This window comes from Gobio gobio (genome assembly GCF_949357685.1).
Source record: "Gobio gobio genome assembly, chromosome: 15".
Classification (NCBI taxonomy): domain Eukaryota; kingdom Metazoa; phylum Chordata; class Actinopteri; order Cypriniformes; family Gobionidae; genus Gobio; species Gobio gobio.
This window is the reverse complement of record NC_137108.1, coordinates 50,618,272-50,646,157: the sequence shown is the minus strand read 5'-3', so window position 1 is coordinate 50,646,157 and position 27,886 is coordinate 50,618,272. Positions and strand designations below refer to the sequence as shown.

General features: G+C 34.6%; 1 protein-coding gene across 1 annotated transcript; it reads left to right on the top strand.

Annotated features, from left to right (window-relative positions):
* Window positions 1-339: 339 nt before the first annotated feature.
* LOC307138268 (cysteine-rich venom protein ophanin) lies at window positions 340-26,140 on the top strand. The gene is made up of 10 exons (XM_079836480.1): window positions 340-2,171; window positions 7,994-8,026; window positions 8,183-8,247; window positions 9,535-9,610; window positions 10,856-10,956; window positions 11,042-11,132; window positions 14,345-14,487; window positions 15,964-16,049; window positions 25,560-25,642; window positions 25,751-26,140. The coding sequence occupies exons 5-10, from the start codon at window positions 10,945-10,947 to the stop codon at window positions 25,891-25,893; spliced, it is 558 nt and encodes a 185-aa protein (XP_079692606.1). The 5' UTR covers window positions 340-2,171; window positions 7,994-8,026; window positions 8,183-8,247; window positions 9,535-9,610; window positions 10,856-10,944; the 3' UTR covers window positions 25,894-26,140.
* Window positions 26,141-27,886: the final 1,746 nt, after the last annotated feature.

The window sequence follows — 27,886 nt, the reverse complement described above, 5'->3', positions numbered from 1 at the left end:
TACAAGTAACATGCATTATGTAATCAGATTACTTTATGATGTAATGAGTAAAGTAACACATTACAAGTAACATACATTATGTAATCAGATTACTTTATGATGTAAGGAGTAAAGTAACACATTACAAGTAACATGCATTATGTAATCAGATTACTTTATGATGTTAGGAGTAAAGTAACACATTACAAGTAACATGCATTATGTAATCAGATTACTTTATTATGTTAGGAGTAAAGTAACACATTAAAAGTAACATGCATTATGTAATCAGATTACTTTATGATGTAAGGAGTAAAGTAACACATTACAAGTAACTTGCATTATGTAATCAGATTACTTTATGATGTAAGGAGTAAAGTAACACATTACAAGTAACATACATTATGTAATCAGATTACTTTATGATGTAAGGAGTAAAGTAACACATTACAAGTAACTTGCATTATGTAATCAGATTACTTTATGATGTAAGGAGTAAAGTAACACATTACAAGTAACATGCATTATGTAATCAGATTACTTTATGATGTAAGGAGTAAAGTAACACATTACAAGTAACATACATTATGTAATCAGATTACTTTATTATGTTAGGAGTAAAGTAACACATTAAAAGTAACATGCATTATGTAATCAGATTACTTTATGATGTAAGGAGTAAAGTAACACATTACAAGTAACTTGCATTATGTAATCAGATTACTTTATGATGTAAGGAGTAAAGTAACACATTACAAGTAACATACATTATGTAATCAGATTACTTTTTTAAATAAGGAGTAAAGTAACACATTACAAGTAACATGCATTATGTAATCAGATTACTTTATGATGTAATGAGTAAAGTAACACATTACAAGTAACATGCATTATGTAATCAGATTACTTTATGATGTAATGAGTAAAGTAACACATTACAAGTAACATGCATTATGTAATCAGATTACTTTTTTAAATAAGGAGTAAAGTAACACATTACAAGTAACGTACATTACATATGTAATCACTACTTTTTTGATGATAATGCAAATTACATTCTAATAACACATGTATAGGATGTATAATGTATAGGATGATGCACTAGGGTCCACTTTAGAGGTTGATGTGCAACTATGCCGTCAAAACCCATGCATATGCAGGAAAAAGCTTTTTAATAGCTGACCTCTATGCATGAAAGGGATATATGAAGCAAAATTACATAATTTATTAAGAAATGTATCAAAATGAAGTGAGTTTAAGCTTAAAACAGGTCAGGAAACTAAACTGAATTTAAACTGGCAGATGTTTGTTTTTGTTTTAAGCATAAACTCACTTCATTTTGATCAGTTTATCATTAAACAAGACTTAATATCTGAAGTCATTCTGCTTCTCCAGTAAAAGTAAATCGTATTGATTTAATAATGTTTAGATGCTTGCAACAAGAGTAGTCCATGCATCAAATCTTTCTCCTCATTAAAACCGTAATGCCATTGAAACAGCAGTGGATCTTGTGAATGCAATGCTCTAGATTGAGTATGTGGGATGGAAAAGGACTTTCAGAAGATCTCAAGAATGCCTTAAATGTGATCAGATTCCCATGCAATCAAAGTAGCTGATCGATTCTGATCCCTACTCTCTGACAGTATGAAAACAGGTTTGTCTTTTGTTTCTGTTGTAGGAGTTTAAAGAGGACTGTCTCTGGAGCACTGAAAGCGCGACCTCTGACCCCTCACGTTCTCCTCTGGGGAGGTTTGTGGTTGTTCTGGGGCGAAAGGGTCTGTGTCTGCTGTCCCCGACTGAGAGATGTATTTTTCATAAAGCCCAGTCGCGGCCCCCTATAGCTGCGAATCCATTATTCAGAGCGGGCTTTGAGAGAGGACACACACACACACACACACACACACCGGCCCGGTCCGAATCTCTCCATAATGAGTGTAATTTCATCCATCACGTCTCTATGATGAAAATGACACACCAGCATTTCATCAGAAGTCTGTGTTTTAATGGCTGATATTGTCTTGAAGGCACTGGAGATGATTGACGCTGTTGATGGAGGTTTTATGCACGACACCGCTGACCCCAGGACACAAATTAATGACATGAGCCCAGATGAAAGAATACGGATCTTTCTGAAACAGGAAATCCTCGTTTCGAGAACAATATCTGCATAACTACTCAAACGAAACCATGAGGTAGGATGTTGAATTATTGATTAAAATACTTCATACTTGGCAATATAATGCATCATATGTTTATAATACTATATATTTATGTGTATGTTCATCTAATATGTGTATATAGCATATATTTTAATATTTCAGAATATTTTATAATAATATAAAACATGTATAATATATGCAATATTTCTTTATATTTCATATGTATAGAATATAATTTCATATAATTATATTTATAAATATTGTTGAATATATTAGACTATTTTATAATTTATTATAATATAAAATGTATAATTATATGTAATATTTAATTGTATTTCATATATGTAGAATATAATTTATAATATACAATTTTTTATATATATATAGTTTTGAATATATTAGAATATTTTATAATTTATTATGTGAAATGTATAATTACATGTCTAATGTGTAATAATTCATATATGTAGAATATAATTTAATATAATTTATAATATACAATTTTATATATATATATATAGTTTTGAATATATTAGAATATTTTATAATTTATTATATTAAATGCATAATTATGTCTAATATATGTAATACTATATATATATATATATATATATATATATATATATATATATATATATATATATATATATATATATATATATAAAAATGATAATTGATTTACTTTTTTTGTTTGTATTTTAAATGCATATATTTGTGGGACGTATTAGAATGTTTTAGAATTTATTATAATATAACATTTATAAAACATATATATATATATATATATATATATATATATATATATATATATATATATATATATATATATATAAGATATGTAATATTTCTTTATATTTCATATGTATAGAATATAATTTAATATAATGATATTAAATTATTTTCTACATATATGAAATACAAAGAAATAGGACATATATTAGACATATATTAGACAAATAATTATAAATTTTATATTATAATAAATTATGAAATAATCTAATATATTCAACAATATATATATATATATATATATATATATATATATATATATATATTGTTGAATATATTAGATTATTTCATAATTTATTAATATATGTCTAATATATGTTAATTTAATATGTTATATTTCTTTGAATTTCATAAATGTAGAAAATCATTTAATATAATTTATAATATACAATTTTATATATATAAATAGTGTTGAATATATTAGAATATTTCATAATTTATTGTAAAATAAAATGTATAATTATGTCTGTCATATTTTGTTGTATTTCATGTATATAAATGAAAATTGATTTACTTATTTGTGTGTATTTTAAATTATATATATATTTGTGAATATATTCAACTATTTTGTAAAAAAACAAAGTATAATTATATGTCTAATATATGTAATGTTTCCTTGTATTTGATGTATATAAAATATTTATTTATTGTATTTTAATTATATATACACATAATTACATATACATTAGATAGGTGCATTTAAAAGTTTCACGTTTTTGTTAAACCTGGACATAAACCGAAAGAGCTGAATAAATATTCTGCACTATTTTTAGCTCACTAATCAAAGCACATTATCACGAGTGAGGAAACAATTGGAACTAATTAGAAAAGACCGCTCTCAGACTTCTGAACCCTTCCTTACATCAATTAAAATAAAACAACACAAAACTGATTGTTTGATGTCCACCGAGCAGGTTTGTTTGATTGGATGTTGAAGAGGAGAGACGGTGGACAGTGAGACCTCCCGCTGTGTAATGGCTGCTGTGTTTATGGGAACTAATCTCTGTGTAATCCTGTGAAATGCAGAGCTGGAGCACAACACTGAACACTTCACTAACTGCAGTGTTAGAGGGAAACAAAAGAGTGTAGTGCAGCAGAAGACGAGTAAACGCTCTCCTCCCCACCAGCGCTGCGTCTCACTGGAGCAGAACAACCTCTCACACACACACACACACACACACACACACACACAAGGTGCTCTGATGTCTGTCTGTATAGCAAAGCGACTGAAGAACTAATGCAACACAAGCTCAAGAAACTTTGTGTCAGTGAAAGCCTGAGACTGGTGCCACAGCGCCACCTCCTGCCCTCACCACAGCACAGCTTCTGTTCTAGACATCCAGATCTAAGATTACAGTGATTAAAACGACAGATTAGACAGACAGACAGATAGACAGACAGACAGACAGACAGACAGACAGACAGACAGACAGACAGACAGACAGACAGACAGATAGACAGACAGACAGACAGACAGACAGACAAATAGACAGATAGACAGACAGACAGACAGACAGACAGACAGATAGATAGATAGACAGACAGACAGACAGACAGACAGACAGACAGACAGACAGACAGACAGACAGACAGACAGATAGATAGATAGATAGATAGATAGATAGATAGATAGATAGATAGATAGATAGATAGATAGACAGACAGACAGACAGACAGACAGACAGACAGACAGACAGACAGACAGATAGACAGACAGACAGACAGACAGACAAATAGACAGACAGATAGATAGATAGATAGATAGATAGATAGATAGACAGACAGACAGACAGACAGACAGACAGACAGACAGACAGACAGACAGACAGACAGACAGACAGACAGACAAATAGACAGATAGATGGACAGACAGACAGACATACAAATAGACAGATAGATAGACAGACACAAATAGACAGATAGATAGACAGACAGACAGACAGACAAATAGACAGATAGATAGACAGACAGACAGACAGACAGCGATAGACAGACAGAGATAGATCGATAGACAGACAGATAGATAGATAGATAGATAGACAGACAGACAGACAGACAGACAGACAGACAGACAAATAGACAGATAGATAGACAGACAGACAGACATACAAATAGACAGATAGATAGACAGACAGACAAATAGACAGATAGATAGACAGACAGACAGACAAATAGACAGATAGATAGACAGACAGATAGACAGACAGATAGATAGACAGACAGACAGACAGACAAATAGACAGACAGACAGACAGACAGAGATAGATAGATAGATAGATAGACAGACAGACAGACAGACAGACAGACAGACAGACAGACGGATAGATAGATAGATAGATGGACAGACAGATAGATGGACAGATAGATAGACGGACGGACAGACAGACAGACAGATAGATAGACAGACAGATAGATGGACGGACGGACGGACGGACAGACAGACAGACAGACAGACAGATAGATAGATAGATAGACGGACGGACGGACAGACAGACAGATAGATGGACGGACAGATAGATGGACGGACAGACAGTCAAATAGATGGACGGACAGACAGACAGATAGATGGATGGACAGACAGACAGATAGATGGACGGACGGACAGACAGACAGATAGATGGACGGATGGACAGACAGATAGATGGATGGACGGACGGACGGACAGACAGACAGACAGACAGATGGACGGACGGACAGACAGACAGATAGATGGACGGATGGACAGACAGATAGATGGACGGACGGACGGACAGACAGACAGACAGATAGATGGACGGACGGACAGACAGACAGACAGATAGATGGACGGACGGACGGACAGACAGACAGATAGATGGATAGATGGACGGACGGATGGACAGACAGACAGATAGATGGATAGATGGACGGACGGATGGACAGATAGATGGATAGATGGACGGACGGATGGACAGACAGACAGATAGATGGATAGATGGACGGACGGACGGACAGACAGACAGATAGATGGATAGATGGACGGACGGATGGACAGACAGACAGATAGATAGATGGATAGATGGACGGACGGACGGACAGACAGACAGATAGATGGATAGATGGACGGACAGACAGACAGATAGATGGACGGACGGATGGACAGACAGACAGATAGATGGATTGATGGACGGACGGACGGACAGACAGACAGATAGATGGATAGATGGACGGACGGACGGACAGACATACAGATAGATGGATAGATGGACGGACAGACAGACAGATAGATGGATAGATGGACGGACGGATGGACAGACAGATAGATGGATAGATGGACGGACAGACAGACAGATAGATGGATAGATGGACGGACGGACGGACAGACAGATAGATAGATGGATAGATGGACGGACGGACGGACAGATAGATGGATAGATGGACGGACGGACGGACAGACAGACAGATAGAAGGATAGATGGACGGACGGATGGACAGACAGACAGATAGATGGATAGATGGACGGACGGACGGACGGACGGACAGACAGACAGATAGATGGATAGATGGACGGACGGATGGACAGACAGATAGATAGATGGATAGATGGACGGACGGATGGACAGACAGACGGATAGATGGACGGATGGATGGACAGACAGACAGATAGATGGACGGACGGACGGACAGACAGACAGATAGAAGGATAGATGGACGGACGGATGGACAGACAGACAGATAGATGGATAGATGGACGGACGGACGGACGGACAGACAGACAGATAGATGGATAGATGGACGGACGGACGGACAGACAGACAGATAGATGGATAGATGGACGGACGGATGGACAGATAGATGGATAGATGGACGGACGGATGGACAGACAGATAGATAGATGGATAGATGGACGGACGGATGGACAGACAGACGGATAGATGGACGGATGGATGGACAGACAGACAGATAGATGGATAGATGGACGGACAGACGGACAGACAGACAGATAGATGGACGGACGGATGGACAGACAGACAGATAGATGGATAGATGGACGGACGGACGGACAGACAGACAGACAGATAGATGGATAGATGGACGGACAGACGGACAGACAGACAGATATGCGTATATCATCAACCCATGCTATGGGTCTATCCGCTCATTTGCACTGCCGACTGTTATTTACAGTATCTACTGTTTACATTTGCATTTTGCATTTTTACTACTAACTGTAATATGCAACCACTTTCCACTGCACTTTTACACTTTTTTCGGATAGCTTCTGTCCATAATTTATTGCACTACCTTAATCCTTAGGCTTAACCTTAGCCTAACATATCATTGTATACCTCTATCTGTAAAATTCTGTTTATAGTAATATTCATCTGTATATTATATTCATAGTACATATTCACCTGTAAATTCAGTTCTGTTCATAGTAATAACCTTCTCTCTATTTATACATATTTATATATATTCAGTTCATATCCATGTCCTGCACTTGCTGCTATTGCTCTTCTGGTTAGACCTAAACTGCATTTTGTTGCCTTGTACTTGTACTTGTGTAATGACAATAAAGTTGAATCTAATCTAATAATAATATCCCAGATATCTTAAGTGCATATAATATAACACATACAGATGTATTTCATAATTAAACATGGCTCATTGTAAATGATTAGCCTGTGCTGGACTTCTGGAGCACAGATGGTGATGGAGCTGTTCTCGTGAGAGGCTTTAAACTCTCTAACTTCATTTAAACCATCACTCCATCACAGAAATGACACTAAATACATCACATGATCCTGTGAGAAGGGTTCAATTCAAATCTAAAGATCTCGCCATGATGTAAAAAGAGTCCGATTTCATCCCAGTGCATTATAACTCTAATGTTTATGTTATTTAGGACTGAAATAGTGTCACAAGCGGCACAATAGCACACGTCACGATTGCATGTGTGTGATTGAGAGAAAGTAAAGTCTACAGTTTGTGCTTTATTCTGACTAATAGTGCCTCATAATAGAAGACATGATGTTTATTCTTCAACTGTGCGATCTGGTCCATTGCCACGTTGTCCGTTCAATCTGTCATTGTTGCTTTGTTTGCAGGTTCTTTAGACATCTTGCCTCATTCTTCTGCAGGTAATTCATGGTGTTCTTTAAACTAAATCTACACCCTCGTGTTTACACGCTCATGTTTGCTTCCACTATTAACCTCGGGGGTTGTATTGTTTTGTGGACGTATTGCTCAAGTTTTGGCGTCACGTGTCACTGGTGACATGGGAACATGTTTTGCAGATGCTGGGAGTATAAGAGCAGAAGTGACCACAGCATCTCAGACGCGTCTCCACTCATACGGGCAGGTGAGCAGCCTCATAATGCTGAGCTCTTACTAAAAACAGCTGCTAAATCAGTCTTTTATGTAATCCGAGTTTCTTGCTAACATTTTTACTTTGATTATTGTTTAAAAATATTTAAATAATACCTTAAAGTATTTTTTTATCTTTACTATATATATATATATATATATATATATATATATATATATATATATATATATATATATATTCATTTGTAATATTTATTCATATATATCATTTGTAGTATATATGTAGAAATATTTGTAACAATTTTTAAAAACTATTTTAAAATATTTTATTTTACAAATTGTGTGTGTATATATATATATATATATATATATATTTATATATATATATATATATATATATATATATATATATATATATATATATATATATATATATATATATATATATATATATATATATATATATATATATATATATATATATGTATATATATATATATACACACATTACAAATTATATAAAAAAACTATATATAATTTGTAATATATATGTATGTAAAATATTTAAGTAATATTTTAAATTATATTTTTTCTCGAATTTTATATATATATATATACATAATTTGTAATATATATGTAAATATATGTATGTAAAAATATTGAAATATTTTAAATTATTTTGTTTTATATTTTACACATTATACATATATAATTTGTAATATATATGTAAAAATATATATTTTTTAAATTTTAATTATTTTAAAATGATGTTTTACAAATTTTATATATAGATTTATTACAAATTATATAAAAATAATATCTTCACATTATTTTTTACATAATATATATATGTAAAAACATAAAAATATTGTAGAAATATTATCTTTTTTTATATTTATTGTTACAAATTGTGCATATATATATATATATATATATATATATATATATATATATATATATATATATATATATATATATATATATATATATATATATATATATATATATATATATATATATATATATATATAAAATTTGAATTATATAAAACAATTATATTATATATATATTATAATTATATATAAGATATTATTTAAATATTTTTACACTATATATATATATAAATATAATTTGTAATATATATGGGGAAAAAAGTAAGAAATTATATTTAACATTTTATATTTTTACAAATTATACTATATATGTAATTTGAATTATATAAAAAAAGTATTTAAGATATTATTTAAATCTTTTTACACTATATATATATATATATATATAATTTGTAAAAATGAATAATAATAAAATACTGCTTCCACAGTCAGCTGGACGGAGAGATGTTTGCCGTGTCAGTTTGTATCTTGGGATTGCTCCATATGGCCACCGCCTGCAGTTTTGTGAGTTTACATTTATTTTGATATTTTTTGCTCATGATATTTTTAACTGATTATTTGCTATGAGTAAGTACAGCACCAGTGAAAACGTTGTTTCTAATGATCATAAAATGTGTCTCGAGGCGTCTGCTTGAAATGATTTGTGTAGTCAAATATACACGGCACCTACATTCATATTTCATCACAAAAGTACTCAGAAATGGATGATTTGGAGCAGATAGTGAATGACAAACGGCTAGATTGGTATATGAATAAAACACATCTGAGCATTATGGTCAATGTACTGTATATTAATAATGAATAATTAAAGGGTTAGTTCACCCAAAAATGTAAATTCTGTCATTAATGACTGACCCTCATGTCGTTGGACACCCGTCAGACCTCCGTTCATCTTCAGAACAGAAATGAAGATATTTTAGTGTAAATCTGATGCTCTGAAAGGCCTCCATTGGCTCAATGACACTTTACACTCTCAAGACCCTTAAAAGGCACTAAAGACGTCGATACAAAGTCCATCTCACTACAGCGGCTCTACAATAACTTTAGGAATCGGTGAGAATAGTTTTTGTGCGCAAAAAAACCCTAAATAACGACTTATATAGTGATGACGATTTCAAAACAAGGCCTCATGAAGCTTCGAAGCGTTATGAATCAGTGAGTCGAATCATGATTCGGATCGTGTGTCAAACCGCCAAACTGCTGAAATTTGGCGATTCAAACTACTGAATCGACTCACTGATTCATAACGCTTCAAAGCTTCATGAGGCCGTGTTTTGAAATCGTCATCACTATATAAGTCGTTATTTAGGGGTTTTTTGCGCACAAAAACTATTCTCGGCAATTCCTAAAGTTATTGTAGAACCACTGTAGTGAGATGGACTTTGTAACGACGTCTTTAGTGCCTTTTAAGGGTCTTGAGAGTGTAAAGTGCCAATGAGCCAATGGAGGCCTTTCAGAGCATCAGATTTACACTAAAATATCTTCATTTGTGTCTGAAGATGAACGGAGGTCTGACGGGTGTCCAACGACATGAGGGTGAGTAATTAATGACAGAATTTTCATTTTTGGGTGAACTAACCCTTTAAGTTATTATGTGATGCCATCTAACAAATCTCTCCTTCTAATGCACGTCTGGTGTGTGTGGTGGGCTCTGCAGCCAGGTAAGCATGTCTTACTGTAATGCTACTGTAAGTGTGTTTAATAAGCCTCATCTGGAGACTCAGACTGGTTTTGCTCTGTCTGGTCCAGGCGTGTGCACAGACCTGACGTCTGTCCAGCAGGAGATCGTGGATCTGCACAACGCCTTCCGGAGGGCAGTGGATCCGCCTGCCAGGAACATGCTGAAAATGGTCAATCACACGCTTCTAACACACTTCTGCATTTTGAGTTGCGTCTCTGTCTCGAGCTGAAGGAAGACACGTTGTGTGGTTTCAGAGTTGGAGCGATGCAGTGGCGAAGTCGGCTCGAGGCTGGATCGATCAGTGTAATATGACACACGGGCCGCCGAGCAGCCGCATGATGGACGGTATGATATATGAACATTCATTCTTCTGTAGTAATAAAACTGCTTTATAAAGAATTGTAAAAAGCCCAAGTTGCAAGTCAAAGGCAAACTCTGAAGTATTTAAAGGGATAGTTCACCCTAAAATCATGTCATCGTAGGTTTATACTGTAAAAATATTTAAATAATATTTGTTCATATTTTTCCTCAAATATATATATATATATATATATATATACATAATATTTAAAAATATTTAAATAATATTTTTAATTATTTTAAAATGATTTATATGTATATATTTTTACAAATAATTTAATAATTTAAATAATTCATAATTTAAAATGATTTATATATATATATAATTTCTAATATATATATATATATTTATATATATATATATATATATTTATATATATATATATATATTTTAATAATAATGTAAAAACATGATTAATATGTATATGTAAAATATTTTCAATTATTTTAAAATGATTTATTGCTAATTATATATATATATATATATATATATATATATATATATATATATATATATATATATATATATATATATATATATATATATACATTATATATATATATATTATATATATATGTATTATATAAAATATTATATAATATATAACTTATTTTTAATTGGTTTAATTTAATTTATATATATATATCATTGAATAATAATGTTAAACTATAATTTAGTATGTATATGTAAAATATTTAAATAATAATTTCAATTCTTTTAAAATGATTTATTACAAATTATATATATATATATATATATATATATATATATATATATATATATATATATATATATATATATATATATATATATATATATATATATATTTAATTATATATATTTTTTACAAATTATTTATAAATCTTCATACATCTCTCTCTATATATAAAATTGTAAATATTATTTAAATATTTTACATATACATATTCAATTATTTAATTTTATTAATCATTATAATAATATTTTACATTATATATATATATATATTAATATATATTTTATATTATATAGTTATTTTTAATTGGTTTAATTTAATATATATATTATAAATGTAAAATATTATTATAATGATTAATAAAATAAAATAATTTAATATGTATATGTACAATTTAACAATTTTATATATAGAGAGAGAGATGTATGAAGATATATAACTAATTTGTAAAAAAATATATATAATTTAATATATATATAATTATATATAATTTGTAATAAATATTTTTTAAATAATTGAAATTATTTAAATATTTGACATATACATACTAAATTATATTTTTACATTATTATTAAATTATATATATATATATATATATATATATATATATATATATATATATATATATATATATATATATATATATATATATATATATATATATATATATATACACATATAATATATATATATAATTTGTAAAATATTATTTAAATATTTTTACATACTTATTAAATAAAATAATTTTTTTTTTTTACATTTTTATTATTTAAAAAATACTGATGAAAATACTCATTATAGGTTTACTCACCCTGGTGTCGTTGTAATAAAGTGCATGAATTAAACAGCTCATAATATGCACTTTATCACTAGAAAAACGTAAAGTAAACCGTTATGCCATCATATAAGACTCCTTATTTCTCCTTATAGAACCTTAAAGGGTTCTTTAAAACTGATTCAAGACTGTATATATTATTAATGTTATATATTAAGAATACTTCATTATCATCTCTATTATTATTATTATTATTATTATTAATGGTAATGACGATGGTAGTAGAAACAGTATTATCATTCCTGTTGTTATTATTATTATTATTATTATTATTACTGACAACATTATGGAAATAATTTTATATACCTGAATGTTTAGTTTTTATTATTGTTGTTGTTATTGTTATTATTATTATTGTTATATAGGATTTGTGAGTAGTATTTTTATACAAACTATTAATATATATGTATATGTATAAGTGTTTAAAAATATGTAATATGTATTTATGTATGTAAAAAGGTATTGTTTATATTCTATTCTCTTTAATTATGGTTTTTACATGTGATTATTAGTATCAGATATTGAATATAAGTCTAATCTACCTCTCCTCCTCTCTATTTATTTATTTAATAATTATAAATGTATTTACCTTTGTTTCTTTTTTGATGTCTGCCTGCTGTAATCGGAGCTGCTAACACGAGCTCTTGAAGCTCAAAATACCCTACAGATCGTTGTTTATAACATGGTAAAACACGCAGTTTTTGTGCGTGTCCCTTTAAATGCAAATGAGCTGCTGCTCCCCGCCCCCCTTTCTAGAAGAGGGCGGAGCTTCAAGAGCTCATGTTAGCAGCTCTGATTACCTCACACACACACACTGAAATTGCCCTTTATTCTATTCTCTTTAATTATGTTTTTTACATGTGATTATTAGTATTAGATATTTAATATAAGGCTAAACTATCTAGCCTTATTTATTTATTTAATCATTATTAATTTATTTACCTTTGTTTCTTTTTTTTGATCACCTACTTGGTGCAAAATTGAAAAAATCAAACCTTTTTTCTATGCTATTTAAGAACTATAGTACATACAAAACAGATTTGGAGACTTAAATCGGACATAAAAAGTATAAACATTAATGCATTGATGATAAACCTTCAAACTATTTTAAGTGCATTTGAATCAACTGTTATTTTGGTGATTTTTATGCAGTAGTTCATCAAATCAAACATGCACACGTTCCACTACATTTATTGTTTTATCACTTATACAAACTTCTGTTTGTAAACTATTTTACATGAGAAGTCTTTCTTCCTTTAAAATATTTTATTATTGCAGTGACATTCATGCATATTTTTTTTTTATTGGGCTTAACTGTCCAAACACGTTTTTGAGGCCACGGTATATGCAACCAAAGCAGTGTAGACTTGAGAAAACAGAAGATGTCTTTCATCCAACCCTCATGCCGATAGACCTAATATTTATACAGGAGGATGGTGCAAGTGTGTGTGTTGACATGCTGACTTAACACATGCAGATGAAGTAAGCAGGAAGAAGTCACATGAACTGCATCTCAATGGACAAAAAATGCATTGCTGTGCACGTTAAATAACAAAAAAGTCCTTTAAAATCCTCCTTGTTTCCTCCCACCTGCAGTCCAGCAGATGCAGTGCTCCTTCACTGAATGTGTTCTCTCTGATGCACAGGATATGAAATGGGTGAGAATCTCTTCAAGGGGTCTGGACTTAGTTCATGGACTGATGTGGTGAATGCCTGGCATAGCGAAATCAAGAATTACGAATATCCCAGCGGATCCGTCAATGGTCTGCCGACTGGACATTACACACAGGTGGACTGCATTCATGCATTTCTAATGGCAACAAGGGTTCATTTAATTAGTCTTTTAGTAAAGAGCCAATCGCTTTTAGTTTACATGTTGTGATTTGATGCAAAAAGAAAATCTTGAATCATTTCTTGTGAAAAGAAGTACAGATTTAGCATTCTTAAAAAGAAAAAAAAAAGTAAATTTCACCAAAATAATAAGTGCCAACTGAATGAAATAGACCCATGTTATTTACAATGAACTGAAAATGTATTATATTCAATGCAATTAGTTAACCAACTTAATTAGTGTACTGCATTCATGGTCAACTTTAATGTCATTTCTATTAAAAACTTCTGTCATGCATTTTAATATACTTCTAATTACACATTTGTAATGAAGTTGCAATTCAAATACATTACATTTAAATGTAATATCACCTTATCAACCAGAGCAGTGTTAAAGGTGTCCTATAATGCCCCTTTTTAAGATGTAAAGTGTGTGTGTGAAGTTTAGATTCAAAATTCCCCACTGATCATTGTTTATAGCATGTTAAAATTGTCACTGTTTGAGGGTGAGCAAAAACGGTGCGTGTCCCTTTAAATGCAAATGAGCTGCTGCTCCCCGCCCCCCTTTCTAGAAGAGGGCGGAGCTTTAAGAGCTCATGTTAGCTGCTCTGATTACCTCACACACACACACACACACACTGAAAATGCCAGAAACTGTTCAGCCTTTTGTGTTCGAACCAGAGTCGGACAATGATGGAGAGACTCGAGAAGAAGAGACGACATGTAGAAGGAGACGGGACGTTTCTGAAAGGGATAGTTGATGAAGTTATGAGTTAATATTCTGTCATGATAATCTATAAAGCGCTGGTGTGGGGTAAGATGAGCCAGAGAATATCTGCTGATGAATAGAGAACAGGGATAGTTTAGTGTAATTACGGTTATAACTGATGATGTGAAATAATTATTAGTTATAACAATAAATGTGAAAGACGGACGACGGCAACTCTTCCTCTTCTCCACATGTTCCCGGGGGCGGGGTTTATGTAAATGTTAGGGTTGTGATGTCACTGACTCGTTGTAGTCCCTACCAGCCGTTTGTTGTAGTTCTTAAAAAGAGATTTCTGTAAAAGAAAATATCTCCCTTTGCTTTGAACTTTGAGCGTTGTAACTTTGCAGATGTTGTTTATGCTCAAACAGCGACATCACACACTCACTAAAGATAAATCATAATCAATCACCCCTTTAAAACATACCATTTCAAATGTTGACATTATTACAAAACGCACATTTTAAAAACATGTCATGAAAGTGACTATGCTCAAGTATTTCCTTATTTGTGCACCTCTTTTTCACAAGAGCCAAACAGAATAGCAGTGTTTATGTTTATAATGTTATTATCAGTGTGTCAAATGTGAAGGAAGATGGGGGTGTCTCAAACTACAGTGAATCTTGTAGGTGGTGTTTTTTATTCATATTTATGTCTTTATTTTTGTAGGTGGTGTGGTACAGCTCGTATGAGGTCGGCTGCGCCATGACTCAGTGCGGAAACTCCTACTTCTACGGATGTCATTACTACCGCGCGTACGTCTTTCTCTCAATACTGAGCTGTTGATTTCACTCTATGTTTTAACACTAGAACCGCCAGGGGGCGCTGTATAGCTAAAACCGCCAGCGGGTAAAATTGATGGGTTTTGATGCGGCTAAAAAACGTAATATGTCACTGTTTTATGCCACTGTCTTCACAAAGTAATGTATCGAGTCATGACATGATTATTTTTAGACATCAACTATTGTTTTGTTCTTTAAGCAGGTTACACTAATCACTTTTTGCTGAATATCGAGGCTAAATCAGCCTGCAATTATTATGCGAATTAGAAGAAAATAAATACATATTTGGGTGGTGTAATATTATAATAATATGTCATTAATTACATAAAGATAACCCATGTTATTTAAAGTACTAAAATACCCTAAATAGACAATAAAGAGCAATAATAATACACCGCGCTGCATAGGATATTACAAAGGATGACATACGATGCATGTACATGTGCAACGCACATTTTCACCTAATTAATTATTAAATTGTTTAGTTATATAATTTATCATTTGAATAAGAGAACAACACCAATATCATGCGAATTGTTTTATTCATTCCATCATAGATCAGAAATATTGTTTTTCAGGACACGGGCAGACTTGAAATAGCAACACAGCAGCAAACAATACACGATAAAAAATATAAAGGAAAAATTAATAATTAATCCAAAGTTTGAACATTTATAAATAGGCTAAAACATCTTCATTTGATTGTGCGTTGTGTGACCGTTTACAGTAAGCCGGCATGTTGCTCAAATACAGCGTGAATATAAAGGCATCATACTGGGGTAAATTTGACCCGCTGGCGCTTATAGGTATAAATGCCCGTTTTTTTATTCTAATTTTATGTAAACAATTTTTAACAACGGGATTGTAAAAAACACAATTTTAGTTAAAGTCAATGACTGGGAGCCTTGGATATCTTATTGAAAATCTGTCATGTACATTTAAAAAACAGCCATGGGTAAATTTTATCCCGTGGCGGTTCTAGTGTTAAAGAGGACCTATAATGCCTTTTTGCAAAGTCTTGATGTTGTTTTTGTGCTCTAGAGCAGGTTTTCCTGCCTGAATGTTGATTATTTTCCCCATATTCTCCATTGTTGCGGCTCCTCTCTTCCCAGTCTGTCAGTATCGCTCTGTTTAGTTCCTGTCTCTATGAAGCCCCTCCTTCTGAAGACCACACTGTGCTCTGATTGGTTGGCTAGAGCAGTGTGTTGTGATTGGTGTTTGGGAAATGTCCCGCCCCTTACCATAATCGGCAGTTTCAACACACTTGCTGTGTCCCCAACTCACATACTATACATCCTAAATAGAATTAGTGCGTCCCAAATCGTAGTGTGTTAATAATGTGTATTACAAGGATGGTCTACTTTTTCCGGTTAGAATCAGAAGTTTAGATCCGTGTACACGCTAAAGGATAATATTGCCCTCAATGCATTACCCCAGGGGTGTCCAAAGTCTGGCCCGTGGGCCAAATTCGGCCCTCAGCTTGTCTATTAAAATATATTTTTATATAAAATAATATTTTTTGTATTTATATGTTCATAGACTAAATACCTTAAAGCCAATGTAGATATATAAATATATATATATTTTACTTTTGGCCTTGTGTGCACTGCAAAAAATGCTGTCATTTAGTATTTTTGTCTGGTTTCTAGTATAAATATATCTAAAAATTCTTAAATCAAGATGTATTTACTAGATAAGTTAAATGACATTAGATAATTTTTCTTATTTTCTGGAAAATAAAATGAAATTGAAGTGAGTTTTTGGTTAAAACAAGCAAATATATCTGCCAATGTGATGAGAACAATAAAGTTTCTGTTTGGAATCTTGTCTCTGTCCCAAACCGAAACAAGATTATTTTCTAATCCATTGGCAGATATATTTAGTTTGTTTCAAGCAAAAACTCCATTAATTTTGATTTTTTTTTCCCAGGAATCAAGAAAAAATATGTAATTTTCCTTAGTAAAAGCATCTTGAAGTAAGGAAAGTATTTTTTGTAGTGTGGCTTTACCTGTGGTGATCTAAATAGAGTACTCATTAATTCAAATAAGAATAGAGTTGTAACTCAGTAATATTTAAATTTCACCCATTAAAACGTTTTGGTTAATGAAAGTTTTACAGATATTGTTAAATATCTATAAATTTACATCTGTGTCCTATCTTAAGCTACTCTACTGTCAGCTCAAGCTTTTGTCAAATCGGTCATGTTTCCAAGAAACAAAACATGTCATTTATATATATATATATAAATGACATGTTTTGTTATATTAATAGAAAAGGGACCGGCCCCCGGGTATGTCCACAACATCAAATCTGGCCCCCTTTAAAAAAAGTTTGGACCCCTGCATTACCCGTTGGACGAAGAATCGATTAGAACTACAAACACGAATAAAACATGTTAAAAAACTACAAACATGGCGGATGTGTGTTAAGGATACTTAAGGATGACATATCGATTTAAGAATTATTAAATTGTAATATTCGAACGATCGGAGTCATCACGCCGGAGACGGGTTTATTGAGGATGACATATCGATTTAAGAATTATTAAATTGTAATATTCGAACGATCGGAGTCATCACGCCGGAGACGGGTTTATTGAGAATGACATATCGATTTAAGAATTATTAAATTGTAATATTCAAACAATCGGAGTCATCACGCCAGAGACGGGTTTATTGAGGATGACATATCGATTTAAGAATTATTCAATTGTAATATTCGAACAATCGGAGTCATCACGCCGGAGACGGGTTTATTGAGGATGACATATCGATTTAAGAATTATTAAATTGTAATATTCGAACAATCGGAGTCATCACGCCGGAGACGGGTTTATTGAGGATGACATGTCGATTTAAGAATTATTAAATTGTAATATTCGAACAATCGGAGTCATCACGCCGGAGACGGGTTTATTGAGGATGACATATCGATTTAAGAATTATTAAATTGTAATATTCGAACAATCGGAGTCATCACGCCAGAGACGGGTTTATTGAGGATGACATATCGATTTAAGAATTATTCAATTGTAATATTCGAACAATCGGAGTCATCACGCCGGAGACGGGTTTATTGAGGATGACATATCGATTTAAGAATTATTCAATTGTAATATTCGAACAATCGGAGTCAACACGCCGGAGACGGGTTTATTGAGGATGACATATCGATTTAAGAATTATTAAATTGTAATATTTGAACGATCGGAGTCATCACGCCGGAGACGGGTTTATTGAGGATGACATATCGATTTAAGAATTATTAAATTGTAATATTCGAACAATCGGAGTCATCACGCCGGAGACGGGTTTATTGAGGATGACATATCGATTTAAGAATTATTAAATTGTAATATTCGAACAATCGGAGTCATCACGCCGGAGACGGGTTTATTGAGGATGACATATCGATTTAAGAATTATTAAATTGTAATATTCGAACAATCGGAGTCATCACGCCGGAGACGGGTTTATTGAGGATGACATATCGATTTAAGAATTATTCAATTGTAATATTCGAACGATCGGAGTCAACACGCCGGAGACGGGTTTATTGAGGATGACATATCGATTTAAGAATTATTAAATTGTAATATTCGAACAATCGGAGTCATCACGCCGGAGACGGGTTTATTGAGGATGACATATCGATTTAAGAATTATTCAATTGTAATATTCGAACGATCGGAGTCAACACGCCGGAGACGGGTTTATTGAGATGCCGTGTCGATGAGGCAATTTCAGGGGAGTCTAATCACAGTCTCTACAGACACTTCAGGGTCATGTGTTGGTCTTCTCTGGGCGCAGGTCCACCATCTGATCTGGATCCGGCCCGGATCCGGCTGACTGCAGTAAACCTCGGGATAAAACACAGAGACTATCATTAGCGTAGATGCCATTCTTCTGATGATGTAACAAGTACATCAGGTGTTATGGGAAGTGTTCCCGGTTCCGGCTGACCTAGCTAATGCAGCCTAACAATCATTTAACTGAGAAAGTGTTTTATGTGTTTGCCACAGTAAAGAGATGTGTTTTTAGTCTAGATTTAAACTGACAGAGTGTGTCTGCTTCCCGTAAAATGTTAGGAAGAGTTCCAGAGTTTAGGAGCTAAATAGGAAAAGGATCGAGCGCCTGCAGTTGATTTGGATATTCTCAGTATTATCAACTGGCCAGAATTTTGAGAGCGCAGTAGACGTGATGGAGTATAGCTGATAACTAGTATAACTATAGTATAGTATAACTATCACTAAACAAGAGATAAAATTGAAATATAGTGTTCAGGTTATCTTAAAGTTCGTGAAACAGATAGGTCTATAGGAGTTTTCAAACCGCGAGCGCCTGCTCAAGAAGAATGATTGGTTTAGGCCAAAACTGCTGTGATTGTGAATATAATTAAATAAACCCTTTTATCACTATTATCTTATACATTAATATCTGCTTTAAACAATATTGGCGATACGATCACAATCACAAATCAGACAATATTGGCGATATGAATTGCGAAAACCACACAACACTGAGCGGCAGGAAAAAGCATGCTCCTTTCACGCTCAACTTGGCGGCCTTTTAAAGGCTGGCGGAAAACTTGAATGGCTACGCTTATTTCTCTGATTTTAAACATTCTTGGAAAAATTTGGGATTTCAACAAAATATAACATTGATCTAGTGGTTTTTGGATATTTTAATCTTACATATTGTGCCTTTAAAGGGTTAGTTCACCCAAAAATGAAAATTCTGTCATTAATTACTCACCCTCATGTCGTTCGACACCCGTCAGACCTCCGTTCATCTTCGGACACAAATGAAGATATTTTAGTTGAAATCTGATGGCTCTGAAAGGCCTCCATTGGCTCAATGGCACTTTACACTCTCAAGACCCTTAAAAGGCACTAAAGACGCCGTTACAAAGTCCATCTCACTACAGTGGTTCTACAATAACTTTATGAATCGGCGAGAATAGTTTTTGTGCGCAAAAAACCCCTAAATAACGACTTATATAGTGATGACTAGGGTTGGGTACCGAAATCCGGTTCCAATATGGCACCGGTACTTATATAACCGGTATGTACCGGACCGAATCAGAACGCAGATTTCGGTTCCTCATTTCGGTGCCAAAATTCAAACGTGCTTTCGCGCTTTGGCTGAGCCAGAGACAGACGCTCAGCGCTGGTCACATCACAACTCATGACAACTATTCAGTGTTTTCAACCACATCATGTTTATTTCAGGTTTCAGACATTTAAATGTTCATAAGTAGGCTACTAGAAAAAAACACACACTGATGTCTATGAAAGCGGCAATGACAATCCTTTCAGACGATTATAATTTGACTAACGTTACGTGTTTTATTCACATCAGATAAATGCACATTATATAGTAGCTATAGCGTTTACTCTATTCTTCTTCCAGTTCACTGGTCACTTACTTTCATGTATTTCGTGAGACGAGAATTAACTCAAGTGTTGTAAATCCGACAGATCCGATTCTGAGGCGCAAACTAACATGGCGCCGCCCATTGCGCTTTATAGATCAACTAACACACATTCACTCACACATTTGAACATCAGATAGTTCGTGACACAGTTAAGAAGTTTGTGAATATTTTGAATAAAAAGAAAAAACGAAATAAACCCGATACAGCTGAGCTGTCAGCGCTATTGCGGCTGCTGTGTGTCATGTGAGAAACATGACGCGTCGCCATGGAAACATTAAGGCGATGCGTTCTAAAATATTTAGCCAGAGAATATGATCATATTTCAAAATAAAGCTGAAGCTCAAAGCTGGTTTGTAGCAGAGCAAGAATACAGACTACTGCTGTTATTATTGTAATTAAGAGTTATATTAGGCTTGTTGTAGTTGGGTTAGGTGGCTATTAGGTTTTACTGTGAATTTGTAAATATGTCAATTATAATTTGTAAATAAGTAAATTGTGTTTTGTATTTATTTATATTCATACATTTAAGTATACATTAAACTTTTAATAAATGGTTCAATTTAAATAATAAATAAATAAATAAAAAGCCATTTAATGTCATCCACCTCGTTTGGTGGCCTTTAAAAAAAAAAAAAGTATCGGTTCAGGCACCGTTTAGGCACCGGAACCGTTTTAAAAGTATCGGTTTGGCACCGGAATCGAAAAAAACCCAAACGATACCCAACCCTAGTGATGACGATTTCAAAACACGGCCTCATGAAGCTTCGAAGCGTTATGAATCAGTGAGTCGATTCAGCAGTTTGAATCGCCAAATTTCAGCAGTTTGGTGGTTTGACACGCGATCCGAATCATGATTCGACTCACTGATTCATAACGCTTCGAAGCTTCATGATGCCGTGTTTTGAAATCGTCATCACTATATAAGTCGTTATTTAGGGTTTTTTTGTGCACAAAAACTATTGTCGCCGATTCATAAAGTTATTGTAGAACCACTGTAGTGAGATGGACTTTGTAACGACGTCTTTAGTGTCTTTTAAGGGTCTTGAGAGTGTAAAGTGCCATTGAGCCAATGGAGGCCTTTCAGAGCATCAGATTTACACTAAAATATCTTCATTTGTGTCTGAAGATGAACGGAGGTCTGACGGGTGTCGAACGACATGAGGGTGAGGAATTAATGACAGAATTTTCATTTTTGGGTGAACTAACCCTTTAACCTTTAAATGCATCTTCACATGAAAGACCAGCGACTTCTGAAAAGCACACTGTGCTCTGATTGGTCGGCTGGATCGTTGTGTTGTGATTGGTCAGTTTGGGAAATGTCCCGCCCCTTTCCATAACCGCCAGTTTCAACACACGACTAAATAACTCAACCAGGCCCCTTTATTCTGCGCATTAATGATTATAATGAGGAATATTGTGACGTGTTGGTTCCCGGAGGCGTTTCAGGAGTTCAGAAACACTGACACTGATATAGAGAAGAACTGAAGACCACGCCCACCGGGGGGAAAACAATCCAACGCTCTCCTTTGACTTTGCATTGCGTGAGGCTGCCTCCTTGTCATTTCGGACTTATAACAAAAAACAGAACAATGTCTAAAAGCTGATATGTGACAAAGAGTACAGCAAACAAGCTAAACAAAACCCAGAACCAAAAACACAGAAGTTTCTATAAGCTGCTGACCCAAAAAACGAGCGTTTAAAGCTACACTGTGTAACCTTTTTAGTTTATTCTTAGCTAAAAACACTTAGTTCTTTCAAAAATATGTGCTCATTAATGTATATTTACTTCTTTCAAGTAATAAAGTATTCTCGTAAGTTTATAATATGCCATTGTAAATGCATACGGGTGAGGGGTTCGAATGCGGGTCGCCATGTTGCCCCTCCATCTTGAAAGTACATTAGCCAAAGAGGGACATTCCCGTAAATTCAAGCTTCGCCTTTGGCGTTTTAACACTCGATGGCACCGTGTCGAATGTGGACGAGGTCGAGCAGGAAGCCATGTTAATTTTGGACTAAATCGGCCACCGTAGGAGTTAAAACGAAATCGGAATTGAGACAAAACAAAAATTCACTGGATGGTCATATACCTTTTCACCACTAGATGGGGGAAAATATCACACAGTGTTGCTTTAAGGACAAAAAAGTGGATACAGGCTTTTAGACAGAGCGCGACACGTTATATTACACTGAGAACTACGGCCATTACACTCTAAAAAAAAAGGTTCTATATAGCACCAAAAATGGTTCTTGGCTCGTAATCATAGGGGAACCTTTTTTAGTGCTATATAGCACCAATTTTGCTTCTTCAGCGGTTCTTCAGAGGTTCTTCACCGGTTCTTTGACTATATAGCACCTCTGAAGAACCGCTGAATTTAAGACCCTAACCCCAGTTAAAACATTCAAGAGGAACTCATGGGCCGGATGGGCTGGGTTTGCCAGGGCCGAATTTTAGCCCCAGTCCAGCCCTGGTGTGATGTTGCTGTTTGAGCATAGAGACAGAGTGTATTTTGGCCACGCCCACCAGGGGGGAAAACAATCCAACGCTCTCCATTGACTTTGCATTGCGTGAGGCTGCATCCTTGTCATTTCTGACTTATAACAAAAAACAGAACAATGTCTAAACGCTGCTATGTGACAAGGTGTACAGCAAACAAGCTAAAAAAACACAGAGGTACGTTTTTATAAGCTGTCGACCCAAAAAAACAAGAGTTTAAGGAGACAAAAGTGGATAAAGGCAGTAAAACGTGACGCTTCAGCGAAGAATGGGTACATTTTGGGATCCTGACACTCAGTATGCGTATGTGTGCAGTAAACATTCTGTCACTGTTGAGTCAAATATACAAATGTCAGTTTTATATATGATATTCTGATGACGTTCCTCTGTACACTCTAAAAAAAAAAAGGTTCTATATTGCACCAAAAATGGTTCTTGGCTCGTAATCATAGGGGAACCTTTTTTCGTGCTATATAGCACCAATTTTGGTGCTTCAGTGGTTCTTCAGCGGTTCTTCAGAGGTTCTTCACCGGTTCTTTGACTAAGGTGCTATATAGCACCTCTGATGAACCGCTGAAGAACCACTGAAGCACCAAAATTGGTGCTATATAGCACTAAAAAAGGTTCCCTTATGATTACGAGCCTTTTTTTTTAGAGTGTATGGGGCGTGTTTCAACCGAGCCAGGAAAGACCTCAATTGGATAGACCTACAACCAATCAGAGCAACGGAGCGACGCGTAACGTTAGTTGTCAAATGTCAACAGAACTCAACTGCACTGTTACCAAGTCCGTGTTTTTCTCCATGTCCGCGGGTTGAAGCGACCCCAATTATGTGATTATATAAACCCAGGAATGCGAATTTTAGCAGACAACCTTGCCAAAATAACATATTTTGCCAACCAAACGTTTTGAGTAGCAATTGTGCGCGACATTGCAAAAACACTTGGAAACCTTGTCTGCACGCACGCATGATTAAGTAACGTTACAAGAAAAACATGAGTGTAAACGATCTTTGGCAGTAATAAAATAATTTAAGGATACACAGAGTACTTACCAACACGATCATCGTTTCTGAGAGAAATAGTGAAGGTGAACGCATATACGAACAAGTTCTCCGTTTAGGATAAGAGCAAATTCAACCCAAGAGCCTTCGATGACGTGGATGATTACGCTACTGTTGATCATCTGTCCATCATCGTCTAAAGCCCAGCGAGTCCAGACCGAATTGCCCGAGCAAAACATTTTGTGGGCGGGGCTAAATTCGGCTGGCATCCAGGCTAGCCTTTTGCAGTTTCATGCGCCCAAATTTTTAAACAGCGCCTAATATGGACACCGTCTATGGAGGAGGGAAGGTCTCTCTCACTTTGGCCTGTCAATTCAGAAGACAAACCAATGGGCCGCTGTCCCTGGATGATGGGCCAGTCCGTGGCAAACAATTAAATAAATAAATAACCTTGTATCGGCCCCAAAGTGCGTCAGCCCACCGGGAAAATGCCCGGTATGCCAGATGACCAGTCCAGCCCTGCATCACACACTTCTCTCCTGTATTTCAGAGGGAATTTCCGAGGAGTTCCTCCGTATTCTCTGGGCTCTCCGTGTGCCTCCTGCCCGGACGACTGCCAGGACAATCTGTGCAGTGAGTCGGCCTACATTTCAGATTTTGCTTGCAAAATGATCCGTAACGATGACGGTTTTGCATTGCAGAATCGGATTGACTTCTCTCTTCTTCTTCTGCTTCTTCTAGCCAACCCCTGTCCGTACATCAACGATTACACCAACTGTGATGCCATGAAGAAAACGGCCACCTGTGGGAACCCCGTCGTGAGCCTGGGCTGTCCAGCCAGTTGCCTGTGTAACGACAAAATCATCCCTATTGCGAGGAAATGACATTTTCCATGGCTATATTATAGACCATACTTTTGATAGTTTTAGCATCTCTTTCCTATAATGGGAAACATATATATTCCAACTTCTTTCTATTTCTGTTCTTTCCATGTGGAATACCTCAAATATGATGACGATTAAAAAAAATCAAGGGTACTGTACTGTCATAACATGATGAAATAGGCCAGTCTGCATTGTTTTGCATTATTACCTCAACCTTTTTTATTTTCAGTAAAGCTCATTCAATCACATGTCAGTGAAGCATTTGTGTTTTGTAAGCCTTGTAAAGCCAGAAACTGAAAACAATAGCACAACTTCAGACTGTGAAAACAGGATACGCGACTGCTGTCAGTCAAACTGACTTTTTTTCTACAACACTGCACCTTTTTATAGGTAATCACCAGTGTTGGGCACGTTACTTTAAAAAAGTAATTAGTTATAGTTACTAGTTACTTCTTACAAATAGTAACTGAGTTATTATAAATCATTATAAAAGTAACTAATCACCAGGGAAAGTAATTACTGCGTTACTTTTTTTTTTTTTCAAAATGTTCAAATATGTCAAATAACTTGGATGCCCCCAATATTAGATATGCTAAATTAATGAATTGGACACTAAATAGAATAAATTATTATTATAAAACATTGTACATTAATGTACACTATTGTAATGTTTCTGTGGGACAATGTGAGAGACACCTATCAAATTCAATGCATTATTGTAAATATTATCAGTAGGCCTACTGTAGTGTAAATATTGTGTAAATATTATCAGTACTATACTTTCCTTTGGTAGTGGAGCTCACGTTATCACCTGGGTTTTTAGCCACTAATTTTGTGGCATATGATGATGTGATGGCGCTTCAGAATCACTTGCCACCGCCGACTCTTTCCTCCTGGGCATAAGTTGCACGTTACATAAATATTCTTACCTTTCACCTCAACGAGGGAAAAGTAGCGCTTATACTTCCAGTTTGCGAAAGCTACCTTTGAAGTCGTTGGACCATCGCATATGCGTGTGCGTCATAGGTGTGTGTGTGTGTGTGTGAGTGTGTGTGAACCATAGACCGTTAAAAAAATAGGTGTGAACTCAACCTATCAACTTTAACCTTGTCTCCCACCCACCAATCATCATCAGTTATGTGTACCACCCCACCCACCCCCAAAACGCATGGCTGGCGCGCGCACACACACACACACACACACACACACACACACACACACACACACACACACGTTGCAGGTCCGACTGACAGAGAGCCTGTTCGGATGAAAAGCGCTTCAGTGAACTCAATTATAGTAACGCGACTAACGCCGCATTTTTTTCCCTCAGTAACGCTAACGGCGCTGTAACGGGAGAAACAGTCATTCGTTTGATTACTCGTTACTGAAAAAAATAATTCCGTTAGTAACGCCGTTTATCTGTAACGCCGTTATTCCCATCACTGGTAATCACGTCACTTTATTAAAAATCATTTGTATGTGTGGATACAGTGATTTAAAGGGTGTTCCAGTGCTCAATAATAGGATTTACTACTAATTATTATAGACATAATTGACCTTTGATGTTGGACGAGAAGGCCTGGCTCTCAGTCTCCGCTCTAATTCATCCCAAAGCTGTTCTATCGGGTCGAGGTCAGGACTCAAGTTCCTCCACACCAAACTCACTCATCATGTCTTTATGGAGACGCTTTGTGCACTGGTTATTCATGCTGGGACAGGAAGGGGCCGTCCCCAAACTGTTCCCACAAAGTTGGGAGCATGAAATTGTCCAAAATGTCTTGGTTAGGGCTGCACGATTAATCAAAATCGAACCACAATCGCGATTTGGGTTATGTGCGATTATGAAAGCGCAAAGGCTGCGATTTTTATAAAATAAATGCCCAGTGTGTGAGTGAAGAGCGGCTCTGTGATCAATAAACGCTGCTGTGTCTGAAAGCACTGCGAGTTTGAGTCGCTTATAACGTGCGTTTGTAAAAGCAACATGTGTCAAACA

Bases quoted from the DNA above. Each gene is read 5' to 3' on its own strand.
- LOC307138268 (XM_079836480.1), top strand. The intron at 16,050-25,559 runs GTACGTCTTTCT...CCTGTATTTCAG, and splicing joins GGATGTCATTACTACCGCGC to AGGGAATTTCCGAGGAGTTC. The intron at 25,643-25,750 runs GTGAGTCGGCCT...TGCTTCTTCTAG, and splicing joins CTGCCAGGACAATCTGTGCA to CCAACCCCTGTCCGTACATC.